This window comes from Tenrec ecaudatus, chromosome 8 (genome assembly GCF_050624435.1).
Source record: "Tenrec ecaudatus isolate mTenEca1 chromosome 8, mTenEca1.hap1, whole genome shotgun sequence".
Classification (NCBI taxonomy): Eukaryota; Metazoa; Chordata; class Mammalia; order Afrosoricida; family Tenrecidae; genus Tenrec; species Tenrec ecaudatus.
In genome coordinates, this window is record NC_134537.1 from 21,989,079 (window position 1) to 22,010,821 (window position 21,743).

The 21,743-nt window shown below is 40.1% G+C and overlaps 1 protein-coding gene across 1 annotated transcript in view; it reads right to left on the reverse strand.

Annotated features, from left to right (window-relative positions):
* Positions 1-287: 287 nt before the first annotated feature.
* The window catches only part of CCDC39 (coiled-coil domain 39 molecular ruler complex subunit), a 43,945-nt gene continuing 22,489 nt past the window's right edge, over positions 288-21,743 (reverse strand). Inside the window, exons 10-20 of the mRNA XM_075555607.1 lie at positions 19,344-19,538; positions 18,044-18,208; positions 15,763-15,900; positions 13,836-14,044; positions 4,752-4,875; positions 3,606-3,765; positions 3,083-3,189; positions 1,746-1,886; positions 1,430-1,609; positions 1,213-1,298; positions 288-447 (exon numbers count right to left, since the gene is read on the reverse strand). Coding sequence (XP_075411722.1) covers positions 288-447; positions 1,213-1,298; positions 1,430-1,609; positions 1,746-1,886; positions 3,083-3,189; positions 3,606-3,765; positions 4,752-4,875; positions 13,836-14,044; positions 15,763-15,900; positions 18,044-18,208; positions 19,344-19,538 — 1,665 coding nt within the window. The remainder of the gene's footprint in view (positions 448-1,212; positions 1,299-1,429; positions 1,610-1,745; positions 1,887-3,082; positions 3,190-3,605; positions 3,766-4,751; positions 4,876-13,835; positions 14,045-15,762; positions 15,901-18,043; positions 18,209-19,343; positions 19,539-21,743) is intronic.

The window sequence follows — 21,743 nt, forward strand, 5'->3', positions numbered from 1 at the left end:
TGTTTCTTTAATTTCAGGATCTTTTAAAGTAACTGAGAATTCAAGTAAAGTTAAGATTCTATTACTACATTTTATCTAGAAAAAAGTTAAGGAAAGTAAATGTTTCTTTGGTTTACTTTGGACCCAAGTTAATTTTTTTTTTAAACTACATGTATGCTTTATCTTTACTGACTAAAATTCGTACCTGATATATATTTATTTCTAATCTTTTTCCAGTATTGCTCCGGGAGAGAGTAAAATTTCCCAGTATGATGTTCGTTAATAAACTGATCAAGAAATAGGTCTATTTATTTGTTGCTCTGTGTGCTTTTACCATTACTGGAGCTACTGCTCGCAGTGCCTGGCCTCGAAGTGCCATCTGCTACTGGAGGGGAGTCTGGGAATTTCAGCTCCAGTATTTTAACCGGAGCCTGTAAAGACGAAGTGCTTGTGGTACTCCTAGCTGACCTGGAAGAGAAAACAATGACAAATTTAAATTTCATATAAACAAACAACATTTAAAAGCATTACCATTTTAATAGGAAAAACCAAGGTGGTGAATCTTGAGTTTAAAACCAGTGGAGAAGTAGCTCAGGAACGAGTTTCTGTATGAGAGGAATCCTGGGTGGTGCACTGGTCATTGAGGAAGACATCAGATAATCGAAAGACGGGGTCTTTTAGAGTGGAAGAGCTTAGAGACTTCCAAAATGGAACGACCACTTTCTAAAGGGAATAAAGCAAACTGAGGCCACTGTGGCGTCAGCTTTCATGTTAGTCCACCTTGTCATTCGTCTTATTGAAGGATGCCAAATTTAGAAAACAGCTGAAATGGTAAGTTTTTAAAGAAATAACACTTGGGCAAAAAATATAAATAGTCACTTTTCAAAAGAAGATAACACATGGCCAACAAGTACATGAAAAAATCTTCAACATCAGCCATCAGGGAGATGCTGATGGGAACCACAATAAGGATGGGTTATCAAAAGCAAGTATTAGTGGTGAAGTGTAAAATGGAACAGATGCTGTGGAAAATAGCTGAGGGCTTTCTAAAGTCAAATGTAGGAATACCATGTGACCCAGCAATGCCAAATTTCGCATCTGTACACACACACACACGAAAACAGCACACTGCACCCCGACATTGCTAGGTGCAGCAGCTATGCCAGTGCCAAAGGAGCTAGACTCCTTAGCCTACCAGCTCCAACTAGCCGAGGTGTGGACCCCTCTACTTACTTTGCTGATAGCAGTGAAGACTGTGAAGAAGCTCTAGAACTCTGGCCACTCCCTTTTGTGCTAGCTGTAGGTAGTTCTAAACCATTCTGGAAGAATAGTCAATGGTAATCATTAGCAGTCTGCATTTTAGGACGAAAAAGGTATTTTCCTTTATGGTAAATTTAATATTTCACATTTAAGAAACATTCATGCAACAGAAGAAAGGCAATGCTATTACCTGTTGGAAATATGTTTGAAGGATAAAATGGATATCAGAATTTTGTTCCATCACATCAACCAACATCTTATCGATCATCTTGTGAAATTGTTTCACTTCACGAAACATGATGTCTTTTTCTTCCAATATTTCATCTGTAGTGTTTCTTGTAAGGCGGATTTCCTTGGTGAGTTTTGAACACTGTTGGCCAATAATAGGCAGTTATATAAATATGTTTTCCAGAACATAATATATTATGCTAAGGAGTTTGGGGTTAACCATTTGTTAAAAAAAAAAAAGAAAATATGTAAAGTCCATTTTTAAAAGACATCAATACCTGTTTAGTTGCTCTTTCTAATTTTGGCTTCTGCTCCTCAATTTCTCTATTTAGTTGAAATGAATAAGCCTTCTTATCCAATATTTTTTCCTGGATATTATTTGTTAAATGTCCTATAACTTGTAAAGTATTTTCTATGTTCTGTGTTGGGGAAAGGGGACGTTAAAACAACAATATACTTATTGGTAAAAAAATTTTAATGATACAGCTGCCACCCGTCAAATAGTGGCTTTGTTATTCATTTATCTTTATAGGTTTGTTTTGTTTTTTTTAAACTGCCATGGACTCGATGCTGACTCACAGCAACCCAGTAGGACATGGCAGAACTGAGCCTGTGGGTTTCTGAGACTGTAACACCTGATGAGAGGAGAAAGCCTGTCTTTCTCCTGGGAGCAGCTGGTGGTTTCAAACTGCCGACCTTATGGTTAACAGCCCAGTGAATAACCACTAGGCCACCAGGGCTCCTTTATGTGTAATACACATTCCCTTGTTGGAGGCGATGTATAATAGTCTTACAGATTACTTTATATAATTATATAAGTGGATATAATTCCACTGGAAAGTACTTTTAATATACTTGGGGGGAATATAAAAGTAATGAGAACATGCCGTTTTCAAAGATTCATAATTTATATTGTCTGATCCATCAGTAATGTTTTTATATGGGGTCTGCTTACCAGGCACATTCTTTTTATCAGTCATTTGCTTTAGTAACTAGGTACCTTAATGACTGTCTTCAAATTTTATTTTTTTAATCATTTTATTGGGGGCTCATGCAACTCTTATCACAATCCATACATGCATCCATTGTGTCATTCACATTTGTACATTTGTTGCCATCATCATTCTCAAAACTTTTGTTTTCTACTTCAGCCCTTAATCAGCTCTTCATTTTCCCCCTCCCTCACCACCACCCCCCCAAATTTTATTTTTTTAACTTGAATGCGCAATCTTCCACGTGATCTTTAAGGAACTAAATAAAAATTCATTAAATAGGATAGGTGGGTAGATTATAATTAGTTAGCTCTGATCCATTAACTAACAATTATCAGGAGTCCACCCAATCCTTAGCACAGGGATTTTAACTAATTTCCTTAATACTTTGATCATTTAATTCCTCTCATTTATTGAGGCTTTTCTTTTACAACCTGCTTCCTTAATAGATGGAGGCCCTGAGTAGAGCCAAAGATGAACGTGACCCCAAAAGGTGGAGGTTCAAGCAGGTTTGCAAGCTACTGACACAACCCATGGGAGCCCTGTGGAGCTCAGTTCCCTGCCACGTGTCAGGTCACCTTGAGTCGGAAAAAGAAGTGTAGATAATCGCCTATAAAATTCACCTGGATATCTTCCTGAAGCTCTCTGATTTGTCTCTGTTTGTGTCTGTATTTTTCATCAGCAGCTCTCTTTTGTTCCTCTAGTTGGATTTTTAGCTCATACTCATCACCTAGAATTTACAGAATATTTAGTTTAATTTTCCAATATACTTTGTGGTAACCAATGTTGAAATATGTAAATAGATTGCTTTTTATAACCTGTTGTTATAAAAGGTTAATTTCTACTTGTAGAAAAAAACTATATAAGTCCTTCTCTTTTCTAACTGACAACATTGCTGTACTTTTTTTTTCATATTTGAATCAATTCCCCAAAGAAGAGATAATGTGCTACTTTAATAAAGGCAACAGCACCTTGGCAGGCCACTGGCAAAAAGAAAAAAACAATGGAGACGGAGCGAGAAGGAACATTTCTGTGGCCCAGTCAAACCTGCAACCTATTTTCCATGTATCACAGTGTTTTGAAAATAGCAAACCACACAGTTTTCATGGCATATGTTCATCAAGTATTCTAATGCTTGACACATACTCGATGGCATCACTTTTTTTAAAGACTGTTTGTAGTTCCTATTGCAGCTGTGCAGCACTTGCAAGGTGTTTTCCAGAGCATAGATTTCTTTTTCGGCTTTGTTGATCTTGGCATCCAAACTGTCGCCTTCTCTTTGAAGTTCCTCTTTTTCTTGAGCAGCCTGTAAAGCACAGAACACAACTGAACCAAACAAAAGAATTTATCACTGGAGATGTCTTTGGAGCAGAAAATAGTGACCTCTGTTTGCTCTGGGCCTATATAGGGCACCCAGTCTTTATTTCTTGCACTTGATTTAGAGTAGAAATGACATCCTCGGGCCTACAGAATATGGCACAGAAGATGAAAAAGCATGATGGCGTGTAGTAACCAAAGCTGACACAAACATTTCCAGTGTAAAACTGCGCCCAGATTCAGCAGGTACAAATTTTAGCGGGAGAAAATTTGGTAAACTAGAGGGAGATTACAGAGCCCTGGTGGCATAGTGGATTCTCAGTTAGGCTGTTCACCGCAAGTCCAGCAGTTTGAACTCAGCAGCTGCTCCAAAGGAAGCAGATGAGGTTTGCTGCTTTTGTAAAGATCAACAGCCTAGAAAACCCAAAGAGGCCATTCTCCTCTGTCTATAGGGTGGATTCGAATCAGAATTGCCTCGATGGCAGTGAGTTTTCTTGAGTGAGAGGGAGATTGGAAACTGGGTTTTAAATCGGAAGGAAGCAGTCAGGGGACACTTTCCCAGCTTGTGAGATCTTGGGGTGAAAGGTGAGCAAGGTAAGTGCAGAGAAGCGAATGCTCTCGTTGCCCCACCCAGCTGTGTTGTTGGAAGCAGGATTTCAATCTCTTTAAGGAGCCAAAGGATTTCTTAAAACTAGAGGAATTGTGATAAAGGTGACTAGAAATGATGACGTCCATACATTTCTGAAGGTCAGAAATTCCTCAGTGCGTAAGACTTTGGTGACCTAGGACCAGGCTAGCTAAAAACAGTGCTTCCATACCTGGCCCAAGTGCAACAGTTGCTTGAATGCCAAGAGCCAAATGGCCTGGCAAAAATGAAGATAACCATTTGGTGGTTTGACACCCTGAGGACTACTGTGCGTGAGTCAGTGAAGAGAGGGTCCCTGATGCGATCATAACTGGGAGTCAGTGTTCTACCTTGATTACGTAATAGGCCTGGGTTTTCTCCTCTTCTCCTTCGGGAGGCAGCATCACCACCGTCAGAATTTCGTATCTGTTCTTCAGTTTATCGATTTTACTTAGCCGGTCATGAAACTCCGCACTAGCATGAAAAAAGGAAGAGCTGAACACTGTGGGGGGAGGCTGGCAGCCATCCTCCCAGTTGCCAGACTACAGTGGGACCCACTCCCTGCTGTTAAAGACAATGGACGCCTGCAGACAGCTATTTGGTTCTAGTAGGTGGGGTTTACACCCTACTGACAATGGTTCCTATGGAGATCTAGGGAATAGGTCAAAGTTAAGCTGTCATCCTAAACCTAGGATCTGCCATCTTGTCACATGTATAACCCCAAATCCCTCCCCTACCGGTTGCCTGTATGTCACTAGACCACCCCCCTCTCATTACTGTAGTACCCATAGGACAGCCCCTTCCAGTGACATATGTCCTCACCTGTAATTAGGGGGCTTGCATGTCCCCAGAGAATATAAAAGTCCTGGGCTAGCATTAGATCTCTCTCTCTCCCTCCACGTGGACCATCATGCGGGGCAGAGGTGAGCATGCTACCATGAAATGTGTCTGACTCCATTTATTTCAATACTTCTATCTCTCATGCTCCCAATGACTTTACTATGATCTTTACTTATTATCGCTGTACAATTGCGCCTACCGGACCCGTAATGCTGTGTTAGGGGCAGGCTTCCCCTGACAGAACACTAGAAGCCAAATGACATTTTTTAAAGGATCCTCATATTTTCTAATAAAAAATACATGTGCTTGTACTGCCACAGAACCCATGCATGTTGTGTCGTCTCCCTTTTTCTGTCTTTCCCCCTCAATGGTATCATTCAACATGAAGGCTTTCAGATTATCTGAATGCCAACAAATGAGCCTGCTAATTTTACGGATGTTGGAGGAAGACTCAAGGTTCCTGGGTCAGACAAAAAAGATTGATACTCAAAGCACAATTAGAATCTCCTTCCTGTTTCCTTTGCCTCCCAAGACCTGTGGCTGGGCAGCGGCAAGCAGAGGCTTGAACAGCTGCTGCAAACACAATATAGTTTAACACTGAGACATCCTAAGCTTCTCAAGAAAACAAACGTGCTGTCGTTGAGTTGATTCGGACTCAGAGCGGCCCTATAGGACAGGGTAGAACTGCTTCTGTGGGTAGTAACCCTTTCCAGGAGTCGAAATCAGCATCTTCTTTTTGCAGAATGGCTGGTGACTTCGAACTGCTGACCTTGTGGTTAGCACCTCAGTGTGTAGCCCATTATGTCACCAGGACTCCTTATAATAGTACTAGTAACGCTAATAATGTGCCCGGCAATAGGAAGGGTGACTTTGCCGCATACAAATGCACGTGGAAGTGAGTTATCCCACGATGACTAAGAGAAATCTTCAACCTCTCTGGTTTCCGACACCTAAACAACATTACATGTCAGAAGTTAGGATGTTGCTTCTGTTAAAAGTACCATTATTATATCATCATAAAATATTTACTTATTCGTTAACTCTGGTGGTATAGTGGACTATGTGTTGGGCTTTAGCTGCTAAAAGCAAGGTCAGTAGTTTGAAACCACCAGCTGCTCTGCAGGAGAAAGGTGAGGTTTCTTCTCTGAAGGGTCACAGTCTCAGAATCCACAGGGCAGTGCTAAGCTTTCTGCCAGGGTCCCTGAGAGTAGAAATGGACTCAATGGCAGTGAGTGAGATGCAGCCATAAAAACTCACTGCCTTTCCAGCTTAAGATGGTAGAGTGAACACAAACCCACTGAAATGACAAAAAAAAAAAGAAAAAAGAAAACTTATAACATCTCTGAGACCAAGAAAAACTCGTGAATTTTTTTTTCATGAATTCTTGGAAAATAAAAAACATAGGATATGATTGACAAGGGCGTAGGGGATGGAAGGGGGCACTGGTCTGTAATGGAGACACACACTGATGAAGCAAGAGTTATTTTCCACCCAAGAAGTCAGGGGAAGATCCAAACTCGGGAATAGGAACTTAAAAAGAAGAGGGAGGAGTTAGGGAGCTTTTATCAAGGTAGCTGCAAGGAAAGGATTGGTGCAGCAGATGTGAGCCAGTCTTGCTGAGCTCTCAGCATATCCCAAGTTGGCAGGTTTGGGTTTTGCTACAGTAAAAACTCTGAAAACACCAAGGTTTTGAGTGTATGCAGTGGAACTAAAGAGAAAGTTTTGAAAAGAGCATGAAGCAGCTCCAGGCCTCCACAATTGCCACAGAAGAAAATGGAAAGGCAAAGTAGTTATTCCTAGCAATGAAATAAAGGCATCAACTAAATGATAAGCAAATCCCTTCTAAGTCTTTGTAACTGTGGAAGCCACTCCCCCTACAATACTCCTGAAGACACACATTAACCCATCTCCTTGTTTAGGGAGAAAGCTTTCCTAGAAAGAGATCGAAGTAGCGGAGGAACCCAATACCAACTAGCTATGCCAGTCCCCACTAGCTATTCAGTATTTTCTAATAAATGTTAACAGAAAGCCAAGGATCATCATGCAATTGAGAAAAGCTAAACGCACCAATGAAAACAACAAATTGAGCGATACAAGGAGATGCCAGGAAAAACAGAAGCGTGGAGAGAAGAGAACTTTCCAAGTACTAGAGGGTTTCAAAAAAACTCACAGGAAGAGCCATTGTCTTCTTCCCAGTTTTACACAAACTTTTGCAATCTCCCTCATATTCTAACCCACACACTTAAGACTAAGGAAGACTAAGAAAGGCCTGGCAAAGTACATCCACAATTCAGCAAATCAAAACTCTATGGATGATAGTGGTCGGCTGCACAACCAATCATGGGGATGTAGGATCAAGCAGCAGCTCACTGGGATGTATACCGGATTGCCATCAGGATTGGCTCCAAGGCAACCAACAGCAACAAAACCAACAGATGAGAGGGACTGCATCCCACAATGCCCCAAGGGCAAGATTAGGGAACTGTGCAAGGGTAGCATCTGTGAAAGAACAAGAGTTCTTGCAAAAAATGTGTCCTTTTCAATTTAATAAAGAAAAAATATAGATTAAGTCAGTGATCTGAAAAGAATGGGAAAGGCAGGAAGGAGAGGAAGAAAAATATTTAAGATACTGGGATAAAGAGCAGAAAATAAAAATTGAGAGAAAAGTTAAGAAACCTAGAGGGCAATTGAGTTAAAGTTTATTGTGCCAACTTGGCCAATAAACACATGTGGGGTTAATTGAAGGGCGGAGAGAAAAAATGGCTCAGTGAGCCTCGCCTTTCTAGTTCTCGGATCTCTTGCTTTCTGATGGACGGACCAGGGTACAGCTGCCTTAGCCACTTTCCTGCTTCAGCTGGCAAGGCTCACTTCCTGCAAGACATCCCTGAATTGAAGCCACATGGACCTACCCCGATGCAGCCCTGGGTGCTGGAGCAGCCGTGTGGAGACCCACGCCAGTGCTGAGATGCTTACACGTTCACTGACTCTGCTTTCCTCTTGTAGTTAGCATCATTGCGTGTGTTTTGTGAGATGAAGGAGGACTTCGTGGATTGGCGTTGGACGTATGGTCTAACGTTGAACTTGTGGGCTTAGGCAACACGGGGTTGGAATGTTTTCTTGATGCTCACGTACCCTTTATGTAAAACTCTCTCTTATACATATGGGTTTCTGTGGATTTGTTTCTCTAATGTGCCCAGAGTAACACAGCAATCTCTGAGAGTCAACACACACTAGAAATGAGTAGCAAATGGGATGAATGATGATGAGAAAAGTAATAAAACATTGATTCCCGGGGAGGGAGCACTAGAACTGATTGTGATTCATTTTAAAAGCAATTTAATCATGGGAATGTATGCTATGTGAATATTCTATCAAGAACACTAGGAAGGAACAAAAAGAAAGAAATCAAACTTGACCCATGGTGACCTTAGGCAAAGGGAAAAGAGCTATAGCATCAGGAGCATTGAGTTCATGTCCATGGTGGTAGGATGATGTGGAAAAAACGTCAATAAAGGTGTACAACATGAAGAATATAATCAATGGCACTGAATTATACAAGAAGAAGTTGTGGAATTGAAGAATGGTTTAGTGTGTATATTGTTACCACAATTAGAAAAAATAACAATGACTATAAAGAAGAAAATGTTCTAGAATTGAATATGGTGACAATAGCACAACTCTTCTTGATATGATTGAATTATTGATAACATGTGGAAGAAATGCTCATGAAACTTTAAAAATAAAACAACCTATAAATAAACTTCTTTGGGAATGGAAAGAAAAAAGAAAACTATTTTCAAAAGGAGATACTTGAAGAATCATTAAAAGAGCTCACCAAAGATTAAGCAAAGAAAACTGAAAAAGCCAAAACATCCAGACACATGCAGGGGGATATTATGAAATTTAAAAAGGATAAAAAGATTGTCCTAAAACTTCCAGAAAAAAGAAACAAACAAAAACCTACAATATAAAATTAATTACCCTGGAATCAAGTATCTCATAAATAATACTGTAACATAGAACATAGAGTAATGCTTTCAAAGCTCTACTGTAATTCAAATATGTGGTAAAATACATAGTTTTAGTGTGATCTTCAATCTTCCTTATTCATTGTCCATCTTTCACATGCATATGAGGCAATTAAAAATACCATCGCTTGAGTCAAATGCACCTTGGTCCTCAAAGTGACATTTTTGCTTCTCAACACTTTAAAGAGATCTCATACAGCAGATTTAGCCACTGCAATACGCCCTGTGATTTCTTGACTGCGACTTTGTTGGTACAAAGTTGTACAAGTAAAATGAAATCCTTGAGAACTTCAATCTTTCCTCTGTTTACCATGCTGTTGTGTTGTCTATTGGTCCGCTTCTGAGGATTTTGGTTTTCTATACATTGACTTCAAGAGGTAAAGGAGGTTACGCATTGGACTGCTAGCCTCAAGACCAGCTGATCAAAACCACCACTCGCTCCCAAGGAGAAAAATAAGATTTTCTGCTCCTGCAAAGATTTCAAGATTAATTCTTACAGAGTTGGTATGAATCAGAACCAAATGGACAAAGTAAGTTAAGCAAGCAAATTACACTGAGTTGGAATCGTATTGTAGGTTGCAGTCTTTGACTTTCACTAGCAACTGCTTCAAGCCCACCTTGCTTACAGAAAGCAAGATCGGGTCGACACACACCTTTCCTGGTTTTAAACCGTGTTCTGTGAGTTGAGTATAGTACAGGTTCCTCATGATCGCAATGAGTTGAAGTGTTCTAGAGATCCCCTTCTCCTCAAGGTTATCCATAGTTTTATGGTCCCCTGAGCCAAATGCCTTTGCACAGTCAATAAAACACAAGGAAATGTCTTTCTGGTAGTCTCTGCTTTCGGTCAAGATCCACATGGTATCTTTCATATCACATTCTCTTCTGGATCCGACCTGAATTCCTGGCAGCTCTCCATTGATGTAATACTACACTCATTTTTTTTATTACCTTCAGCAATCTTTTACTTCCATATGATATTTATGATATAGAGCAATCATTTCTGCATTCCATTGAGTTGTTTTTCTTTGAAAGGGCACAAATGTAGATCTCTCCTTGGCAGAGTAGGGAGTGCTACCTGAGCGTCATCAGCTTCTTGAAACACTTCAGTTGAGAGTCCACGGATACCTACAGCCTTGTTATTGGCTAAAGCCTTCAGTGAGGCTTGAAGTTCTTCCTTTAGTGTCATTGGTTATTGGTCATAAGCTACCTCTGGAAATAGTTGAACATTCTTCTTGCCTATGTATAGCCCTCCACCTCCTTTTGGTGATTCCCATATCATTCAACATTTTTCCCATAGCCTTCTTTTTCTTCAATTCTTTCAGCTTGAGAGCAGCTGAGAATGTTCTTTCTTTTCGGTTTTCTAACTCCAAGTCTTTGCACATTTCAATGATACTTTATCTTGACTACATTTTTGTGAGTGGGTAAACAGGGAGGAACAACCTCCCATGGGGGGAAAAATGTTTTTAATAATATAAATATAGCACCCCAGGGGAGCATCTGCCCAGTGCTGTGTTTCTAACCAGACACTTTTGACCTAGTGTCTATCCAGTCCTTGAGGACCCAGGCCGTGTGCTAGAGAATCCTGGGACTTTAGACTCTGTTCAAGGCACACATCATTCATAGGCCACACCAGAAGGACTCACTATGGAAACCCCACTAAGTGAACTAGGCTTGACCTCAAAACCACCTGTAGCCCTTGGACTTAAGGCTGAATCTCTCTACTGTGAGAAGATGACTGCTACCCCCAGGGCATACAACTGCCAGTCATTGGACTTTGGTTCTGATCCCTTTTCTTGTGGGTGTCCAGTGAGTTGTGGCCCGGGACCACCATATATTTACTAATTCAATGCCCTCCTTGCATTATTGTGACAAGTATTAATCTGGTAGGCCTGGTTCTGCCTTTGTCAATGAATGTTATTGAAAGTTTTGCCCTATCACCAATCCTCATTTTTGTGTAGTGTTCAGTCCCTTAAGATTTTAATCTGCACAAGTCAACAATTCATGAAATGCAGTGTGTAACTGGCCTACATTTGTATAAATTCCTTTTCTCAACAGTGTCAAATTCTATACCATTGGTTAAATGAATGACACTATCAAAAGAATTACCTTATTCTTTAGGGGATGATTTATAATATTCTCTAACATTAAATGAAATGATGTCTCTAAAGTGAACCAGAGACACATATAAGGCATAGATTTATGAATGGGTTTGGGCCTTACACTTAACTCTAGTCCCAATCTAAGAACAATTAGTGCTTATGACATGGCCCTGCTTGATGCTCACCCACAGGAAGAGATCATTGAAGATGAGGGTGCTATAGCAAAGTGTGGTGAAGAGATTAGATAGTGCCCAACTATCAGAAAGAATAGCATCTATTGTCATAAAGGCTTGTTTCCAAAACAAGCAAGCATCTAAGAGAGAATTCAACTAAGTCCACATGGAAGAAGCACACCAGCCTGTGTGATTCAAGGACTATAAGTAATAAAATCCAAATCTGAAGAAGGGAATAGTATCAGAGCTTAGATTGTGAACACCTGCTTTGCAGAAGGATATGGATGATAGTGGATTAAGCCTCTGATGAATTTCCCCTGACCATAGTAGAAAGGGATGTGAATAGTCTAGCTATCATGCAGTGTATTGGTAAGTAGATTATTGCAGATGAAGTTACATTAAAATTTAACACATTATCATTTGAGCTCCACTTTAACCCATTTTAAATTTGTTCTAGCTTTTAGTATTTTTTGCTTTCTTTTTGATTGAGGTTTGACTCTGTTTCACTCTGTTATTTTTCTTCTTCAATGTTTTTTGTATGTTTTTCTGCATATGAAATCCAAACAAGGCAAATCTATAGATACTGGATTAATGGTTTCTTGGGGCATAGCACGGGGTCTGGAGGAGGGCAGCGCTAATAAACAGTGAGTACAAGAAAGAGGAACACGTTCTAAAATTGATTGTGGTGATGACTACTCTTTTAAATAAGATTGAACTACTAAGTTGTATGATATATGAATTATATGGCAATAAAGCTTTTAAAAAACTTTATCTTTTTGAAGTGTCATTTGAAATTTTTTGTTGAGTTCTTCTAAGTCATCGGGATTTTTTCAATTGCTTTACCTACTCTGTTCAAGAGCAAATTCTGGAGTCTCTTCTGACATCTGCTATGGTCTTTCTTGTGCTTTCTTCATGTATGACATTCTGATACCATCCCATAATTCATCTGATTTTCTTCCATTAATAATTCATGTCAAATCTGTGCTTGAGATGGTCTCAAAATTCAGGTGGGTAGGACACTCATGGACCTTCTCTATTGTCTTTTCCCACCAAATCGAAAAACAAACTCATGGCCCTCAAGCCAAAGCTGACTCAGTGACCCTGTGAGTTTGGAGACTGTAACTCTTTCCCAGAGTAGAAAGCCCTGTCTTTCTCCTGAGGATTGGCTGCTGGTTTCAAGCTGCGAGCTGTCTGATCACAGCCATAGTCCATTTGATTCCTGTCTGTCCTCTCTGCTGAAGTCCCTGTAGATAGTCACTGTTTAAATTGTTGAAAAAATAGGTATTTTCAATGAAGTCATTGGTCTAGGTATATAATTAAAAATAATGTCCATTCCTAATTAAACAAATTAAGACCATCTCTTTCCAAACAAAAACTCCTACTGCCATCAAGTGTAGGGCTTAGGAGTCTGCATATCTTTAATGGGAGCAGGTAGCACATCTTTCACATGTGGAGCAGTTGGCGGGTGGAGGGGGTTGACTGGACAACTTTGCAGCCCAGTGCTTACCCCACAGAGAAACCAAAGCTCCTTGGCAAAGAAGAGAAAGCAGCAGGAGTCGCCTTAGCCTAAAACCGGGTATCTCAAAAGAACCAGAAAAGAAACTGCAGTAAATCTAATACTTAACAGTAAGATCTTTGCTGCCATCATGATTGCTCTTCAACGTTGAAGTAGACGTACTAGCCAGGAGCGGGTAAAGCAAGTAAAGGTTAAAAAGTTTGGAAAGGAAGAAAGGAGATCGTTATTATTTGTAAATGATATGCATGAATAGATGGGGAATCATTAGAATGAATGATTATTTGAGCAAGGTCTCTAGATACTGAATGTATAGGAGTCAACCATCTTTCTAGGTGTCAGCAAAAAAGAACCCAAAAATAAAATGTGTCAAAAATAGATAACATCAACGAGAGTTTTTAGAGTGTAGCTAGGAATAATATGAAGGATGCACAAACCCTCCAGAGGAAAAACTACTTCAAGAAATGCAGCTATTAAGTATCTATGAAGGAAGACATGCTATTGGAAATCAACCACACACTCCACCCAATTCCAAGTGAGCGATTTAATGAAAAAAGGGAAACCTAAAGAATGAAGAATTCGCCATCAGAAGGCAGCGGAGAGAGCGTGAGTTTAGTGGAAAGACACTCTAAGTGTTTCATGAAAATCCTTTTCAAAGCAGTCTGGTCAGATGGACACTCATGGGGGACCGGGAGCAGCCAGGTCTCCTGGCCTGACTCTTAACCTTGCTCTTCAAACTTTCGGCACTTCCGTTAGCAATGTCTCCAATTCTAAGAATTACCTGATGTTTTGCCGCTCTTGATCGACATAGCGTATTTGTGTCGTGAGCATTGTTTTGTGAACCTTAATTTCTTCCGTTCGTTCTTCCATAGCTGTGTATAATTGCTGTTTCCTTTTTTCCAGGGAAAGGACTTCTTCAGCCTTGTGGTGAAGCATTTCTCGAGTACGTTTGACCTCAAGTTTCAGAAGATTGTCATCTATCATCAAATCCTATCAACACAGGAAAAGAGCAAATTTTAAGTAATTCTTTTCTAATCCAAACCAAAAGGTTTCTCTTTTATTCCAGTAAAATCAAACTCACAATCTAACTTTTGGTCTAAGTTGGGCACTGACCAGGATTTTAACTAAGGTTAAATTGAGATCACTTGGTGTCCAGCCCAATAGTTTTATGTTTGTTTGTTTTTTTTAAGGAAATTTGTTTGTTTTTTAAGGAAATGGGTTTATGGCTATTCCAAGTGTTTTTTAAATAATTCCATTTTAAATCCAAGATTTGCTAAAACATGGAAGAAATGTTATTCCTAAAACTGAAACTTTCAACATCTAACTATATATATAAAGTCCTAGGAATGGATGTTTTTACATTCTACACTAAATCTTAGAAAATATATACGAATAATTTTATTTCAAACTAACTCAGCCCTTCAGTAGAGAACACTGGTACAAGGAGAAATAGATTGGGTTCAGAGTAGAACACCCAAAAACAAACACCCCGGAATGTAAGATTTGAGCACTTCATAACAGAAGCTATCTAGTGGGGATGCTAAGAGGAGGCCTATGCATCTCCCATTGTAGCAAAAATCAATTTCAGAGGAATTAAAACCTGAACGTAAAGGTGAAACCAATGCAGATACTAGAAATAAACATTTGGCGATTTAAGTGTGACAAATTTCTAAGCATACTCATTAGAAGCAGGGGAAAGCTAAACACTCTGTGTTAAAATAAGTTTATGTTTAATACACAAAGTGAAAATATAAAGACAAATGGGCAAATCATTGGTGATATTTATGATATAGTGAATATTTTTACAAAATATAGGAATGCATTTTAAAAAATGCAAACTTCCCTGTCAAACTTGAAATCCCAAAGAGTGAAATTATAAATAACCCAGACACATATACAGAAGTTGATTTTAAAGCGTCATCAACTAAAGAAACGCCGAGTGGAATAACGAGATACCACGTTTGCCTTTCACGTTACAGCAACGTTACAGATGCGTAGATCCAGCTGTGGGCGTGGTGCACACTACAGAATGCTTACCCACTGCTGGGGGGTCGGAGGGGGGAGGGCTTGGCCTTCAAAACAGGTGCCAGACACTGGAAATATTTATTCCTTGAGCCATAATTATACAGCTAGGGATATCCTAAGGGACTAAATAAACAACTGTATAAAAATAGATATATGCATGATAGATAATAGTACTGTTTCCAATGATCCAACCCTGAAAACAAACACAATTCCAACAAAGAGGAGCTCATTAAATATCCTGGGTTAACATCATGCCGCAGGCTATCAGAAGCCTTAAAACATGTTAAGTGGCCTAGAAAATATCGATGCTGCCCTACGATCACTGCCAGCAAGTCCATTCTGACTCACAGTGACTCTGTAAGGACGGGGGAGCACTGTCCCTGTGGGTTTCTGAGACTAGCTCTTCAAGGGGTAGAATGCCTCATCTTTTTCCCTCAGAGCAGCTGGCGGTTTCAAACTGTCTATCTTTCAGTTAGCAGCCCAACTGCGTAAGCCCCCACCCTAGAAAACAGGTATATGAAATTCTTTTAAAATACAATAAATAAAGCCAATTTTCTTTAAAGGCTTGAAGAAAACCAAATGTAACACCTTCTCTTGGGGATAGGGCTATTTTAATAGTGTCTACAATTAAAATGTAATTGTGTGGTTTTTAAGATGATACATGCATGCAATTTCTATTACACCTGTTTGTAAGCTTTGGCTTTACTTAGTTCTTTTTCCGATCTCTCCATAAAAAGGTTTAGTTCGTTTATTTTGGCCTGGAGAGATTCTTTTTCATCACAGTTTTTACTGTTGGACTTCTTGATAAAGTAAAGGTCATTCTGTAAAAAGAAAAAAATTGTACATGCTGTGTAAATGTTTTAACTACTAATGAATAAATATATATGATATTAAATATATCAGACTAAATCATGTACTCATCACATTTTTATAATAACTAGGTTTTATCTCACTCTTCATGTTAGATAGTAAGCGCAGATAATCACGTAGCTCTATGGTTTTCATTTTTGTCATCTATTGAGACTTTAAATGAAGCTTGTGCTCAATAGTTCTAGGGAATATTAGGCTTGGTTCCCGGTGCAACTGCATCACGTGGAGGGAAACAGGAGGCGGGGAAATCTCCTCCACTTGGGATTCACGCTCCCATTCGGGAGCTCGCTGATTCAATTCAAGGCCCAGGTGGGAGAACTAGTAACATTGAGCACACACGGGGTCCTGGTTAACAGCGCGGCTCTGGCAGCAGATGGCCTGGATTCGATATCAGCCGTCTTCCGTTTCTTCATCTCTAAAACACAGATAGCAATGGCTTCCCCTCATTTGGTTGTGAAGATTAAAGTTACTGTTGAAAACAGCACAACAATGGACGAAATGCCATGTAAGTACCAGCTGTTACTATAAGTTGTGTTATAACACAGACCATCGCTGTTCTGGGGAGGGAAGCATTGGCTATGGTTGCATTCCATGGAATGCTTGATAAATGGCTCACACCTGCCAGCTATTAGCTCTCTCCGTCTGTACCAGGGGCACTGCTGCTCCCACCCAACACAAGAGTGAGCTCTCAGTGTCCACTTGGGTCTCACACCAGGCACTTCCTAGTGCCATCTAACAGATGGGGTCAATGGAGTTCAGAAAAGTGAAGCTATTCAGTAATGCTAATAACCTGTGACACCAAAGCATGTGCTCTTTCTACTAAACCAAAGAAATACTTTAAAGCATATTATTTCAACAGACCACAAAGCACCAGTCTATGGGTGTTGGTCTTTAAATCATATGTGTTGACACCTTCAACAAAAAGAAAATTGAAGCGGGGGGCTAGGAAAAGAGGCAGCCCCTTCTTACCTGGCTAAGAAATGTGGGACAATTCTTCCTGAGACCACTAGAGGACACCCGTCACTACTCTTTTCAAGCATTCTATGCAAACCTGTTGCCAGGAATCTGGACCAGCCAGGGCAGTCAATGAGACTGAGGAGGGGAGGCTTCCTAGGCTAGTATCTGTGTTAAAGTTAATGGCCGTGTCTATTTCCCAGGTGTGTTCAAGCCAGCCAGATTTGGGTTAGTAGCCAGCGCTTAACCACTACACCACCACAGCTCCTTCCATGTGCATACACCAAGGTTGAAGCCCATCAGGTTCTCTTTTCCTGTTCGGTGTTCTCCGCTCCCATTCTCTCATTTTTTAAATATCTAGTTAAACTCGAAGACAGAAAAGTAGGGCAAAGTGTCCTTTCAGCACTTATTTTATACTACAATGATCATAATAATATACCCAGAGATGAAGAATGTTTTCACCTTATTAACACAATCAAGTAATTTGAAATATTGTTGTCAAAGAATAAATATCTAAGTAACAACAATAGGCAGCCCATGAATGAGAAGCTTTTCTTTCAGATTCATCTCAAAGATAGATTACGGGTAATCAAGCTATTATGGTAGATGCATAATATCAAACTGGCATTTATCAATGTTCTGGATGAATATGGTATAATTAAAGTAGTTCACAGGCTCATAAACCAGGCACCAAATCTCCCGTGTCATGCTGTATGACACTGGGCCAATTATTTAATCTTGAAACACAGTAATAATATAATAATAGATGTGATATATATGAAGGGGCTCAAAGAAGTTTGTGGAAAATCCCATCATCTTTTAATTCCATTTTTCCATGAACTTTTTGAAGCGCCTCACATAATATACATAATGTGTTTATTATAATAAGATATTTAGTAAAACTAGATTCCTAACTATAATATTAAAAGCATATAGCAAAATGATTTAGCACCCAGTAAATGCTCAATAAATGGTAATATTACATTCTAAAAGTACAGGAATATGAACAGTAGGTCATCTAGTTGTTATATCTGTGGACAGCTGGGCAATCACCCTATTTTAAATCGTCTTAGGAGTTGTTCTCTCAAAACAGAAGGACCACGGGTATTTTCAAACATAAAAGTAGTCAGGTCAAGTTACATGAAGCTTTTTGATCTGTGCTTGCAGAAGGCTGCATGTGGATTTTTTCTCTTCCAACGTCTTCTTAAGTTCACCAATTTTTGTCTCAAGGGTGTGTTTCTCTTCAGAATTAATGTCCCCCTTTAATCGTGACATCCGCCGCTCTATTTGTTGAATGTAGAAGTCCTGTGGCCGATTTCCAGAAGAGGAAAAGAAAAAGTCAGTCAGGAGAAACAGACAGTTCAAACCATTTATAGAGATGTCACAATCGCCATCCACTTTTTGCCCTGAATCTGGCCTCCATGTCACCTTCGAATTAAGTCACTTTCACTCTTCGGTCATTTATAGAATCAGAAGTCAAGGGCTGGGGTGTGGGTGTCACAAGACCATGATGGAATCACCATGATGTAAGTCAATGACATGGATTCGGGAAGATACTTTCCAAGGGGATATTCTGATGGTTTCTAAGTAACTTGCTTATCTGTATTTTTGAGAAATTGGGAAAGACGATGAAATTAAGGTGATGAGAATAAAAGCACTAGGAAATTAATTTGAGATCGGGATATATAAATATTTCTTCACAAGAACAAATAGGGGAAAGATGCCAAAATCACCTTGACTGTATTGGCCTGGAGGCGCAGGGGGCTGGCATCCTATTGCCCAACTAAGAGATAATAGAGAGTTTAGAGGCTTCCGCCAACCGACACCTAGTGGTGGGATTTAGCAGGTTCCCACGGCTTCAGCAGAACCGTTATCTAGTTTTTGTTGAGTTCAGTGAACATGTTGATAAAATGGTACTTGTTACCAGGGTTCTCGCTAAGGTGAGCGGCTGGGCAGCCACCGGATATGGAAATCACAAATTTACATTCCTTTTTCTTTTTTACTGCTCACCTGTGCAAATATGATAACATATTCTTTTATTCTCCTTACTTAAGTACCAATTGTATGAAATAATTAACTACCTCTCGGGATAGCATTTTTTTATCTAAAGCAGTCTTTGAGGCAGTGAACCAGTTGTGAAATTATTTGAATCCCATCACTGCCTGTACTTTGGGGTGTTGTACTCCAGATTCCTTCAGAACATGGTTTGGAGTCCCAGGTCTAGAGTTGCCGCTTCTCTCACCTGTTCATTTCAAGAAAACACTAGCTTTCTAAGGTTCCCCCACCTTATTACTGACATAGCACAAGATCTCACCGTGAGCATCCGTCAACCCCTCCAAAAGAATACTTAGAAATCGGTCTTTCCTTGGGGCATGGGGTCATCTTAGCATCACCACTGTTGCAAACCAGCGTGGAAACTGTTCATGATAGTCCCATTTACCTGATTGTACATAATTTCTTGCTGCTTCAAAGTTTCAAAATCCAGTTTATGTAACTGATGGTTGAGATGTTTTAGAGAGGAGCGAGTTCCTTCAATTTCTGAGACAACCGATTTTTCTTTCACTGTCTCAGTCTGAAATTCCTGGACTTTCTTAAAGAGCACATCTTTCACTATGTTCAATTGGACTTCCACTTCCTGGTGAAAAGTTGTTTATTAACATTATAATACCTTGAAATCATTTATTTACATGAACATTATAATTTAGGGACATACTCATAAGCTTCAACTCCCCCATAATTTCAGTCCCTGAGAAGGTAAATCCCTTACTATCACTACAAGGAATCCTCAGGTTTTCCTGTAGACTGCCAGGTTTTCTATCGCTGCGCTGTGTCATTTAACTCCATTTCACATTGTCCTAGCCTCAGAGCTAGCCCATAAAACAGATTTCCTCAGAAAATAAAATCCACTGGAGGCACCCAGCTTATAAATTCACAAAGTAGACTGGAGACTTAAGGATGTTACAGAAACTCCATCACCCAATCAACCACCTTCTTCTGGGGCACTCTCTAGTAGCAGTGAGTTAACTAGTCCCCTGGTACATCAGCGATAAAGGCGAAGCCCATGTCTGTGATGTAAATACTCCCATTCTGACAGATGTTAGGCTACTGTGGTAACCCCACCAAGTGCATCATGGAGACGAGGGACACAATAGAAGACGGGCATGAAACATGTCCACCGGGCAGATAGAGTAGATTTAATAAAATGTAATACAGACAATCTTGGAAGTGATAAATGATGAGTACTTACTATGTTTAATTTTAACCTCATTTCATGTTATGTCTATATATACTTTTATACTAGTGATATTTAACGGTCAACTTGTATAATTCCTGAAAATGTAGCAAGCAGCTCTTGTAAACCAGTAGGGGCTGGTCCCAGCACCCTCCAGCTACCACTCCACCCACAGTCCACCTTCAGGTGACCTCTACAGCGCAGCCCTCCAGGAAATGGGAACCAGCTTTCCATCCTCACTGTTTCTCTCGGGAGGCAGACTTGTTTTGCCTCTCAAGGTTTCAGATACAGTGTATACTAAACTTCAGAAAACAGAGTAATTTGTCCCTATGCTCATATACCCAGATAACCGTATTTCCCTTTGGCTTGTAAATCCTAACCTCTAGATCTGTCTTTATAATCCCATTGGGAAAGAGCTTTCTACGTTAATGAGACACGATTAGTGTAGTGTATGTCATGAGTTCATCTCCTACCAGGGATAATGGGAGTGATCAGGCAAGCAGAGATGGGGAAAAGATGTCCAGCTCTATGAAAAGTACCCTGGAGCAGAAACTCAGAGAGATTAGGCCCCGCCTCCAGAGCCAAGAGATAAGCCCTTCCCAGGAAGCTGGAAGCCTGAATTTGGACTTCTAAACTGAGAGAAAATAAATTTCTGTTTGTTCAAGTCACCCACTCGTGGTATTTCTATAACAGCAGCACTAGATAATTAAGTATTTGGTCCCAAGAGCTGGGTGTCCTGTTATAACAAATACCTACACATAAAAGTTGCCTTAGGAACAACAAGTGAACTAAAATCAATGGAGAGAAGGGCATAGGATGCCTAGTGGGGCTTAATCAAGGGCAATGTAGCAGCAAAGAATTACTAAACCCGAATGAAGGCCGAACATTATGATGGGACAAGAAAGTTGCCTTGGAATTGGGTAATGGGTAGAGGCTGCAGGGGTTTGAAGATGCCTAACAGTAAAAGCCTTGACCCAGGGGACTTCAAACTTTTTAAACAGGGGTCCAGTTCACTGTCCCTCAGTCCCGTTGGAGGGCCAGACTATCGTTTAAAAAAAACAAACAAACTGTGAACACTTTCCTATGCACACTGCACATGTCTTATTTTGAAGTAAAAAACAAAACGAGGCAAAAACACCCAGCGGGCTGGATAAATGTCCTCGGGGGCCACATGTGGCCCGAGGGCCATCGTTTGAGGATGCCTTAATGGGATTATGCATGCCAAAGACCCTTCTGCTGAGGGCTCAGAAAGAAGTCAAAAGACCTTTTCAGAGTGTCTGTATCTTCTTAGAAAATACAAACGGAACCCACAACAGAGCGTGGCTGGAAATGAAGATCACTAAAGATGCTTTTGGTGAGGCTTTAAGAGAAAATGATAACCACGTGACTGGAGAGTGTAGGAAGGGTGATTCTTTTCAGGCAGGGGCAAAGAACTTGCCTGAATTATGCTCAAATGTTTGGTAGAAGATAAGGATTTGTGAGTGATGAACTTGGGTGTCTGGCTGCTGAGACTCTAAGCAAGGTATTAAAGGGTACCCTGGTTTTTCCTTACAGTGGTAAGCAAGAGGAAAAGGGGGCATAAAAATGGACAACATGAAAAACTTAAAT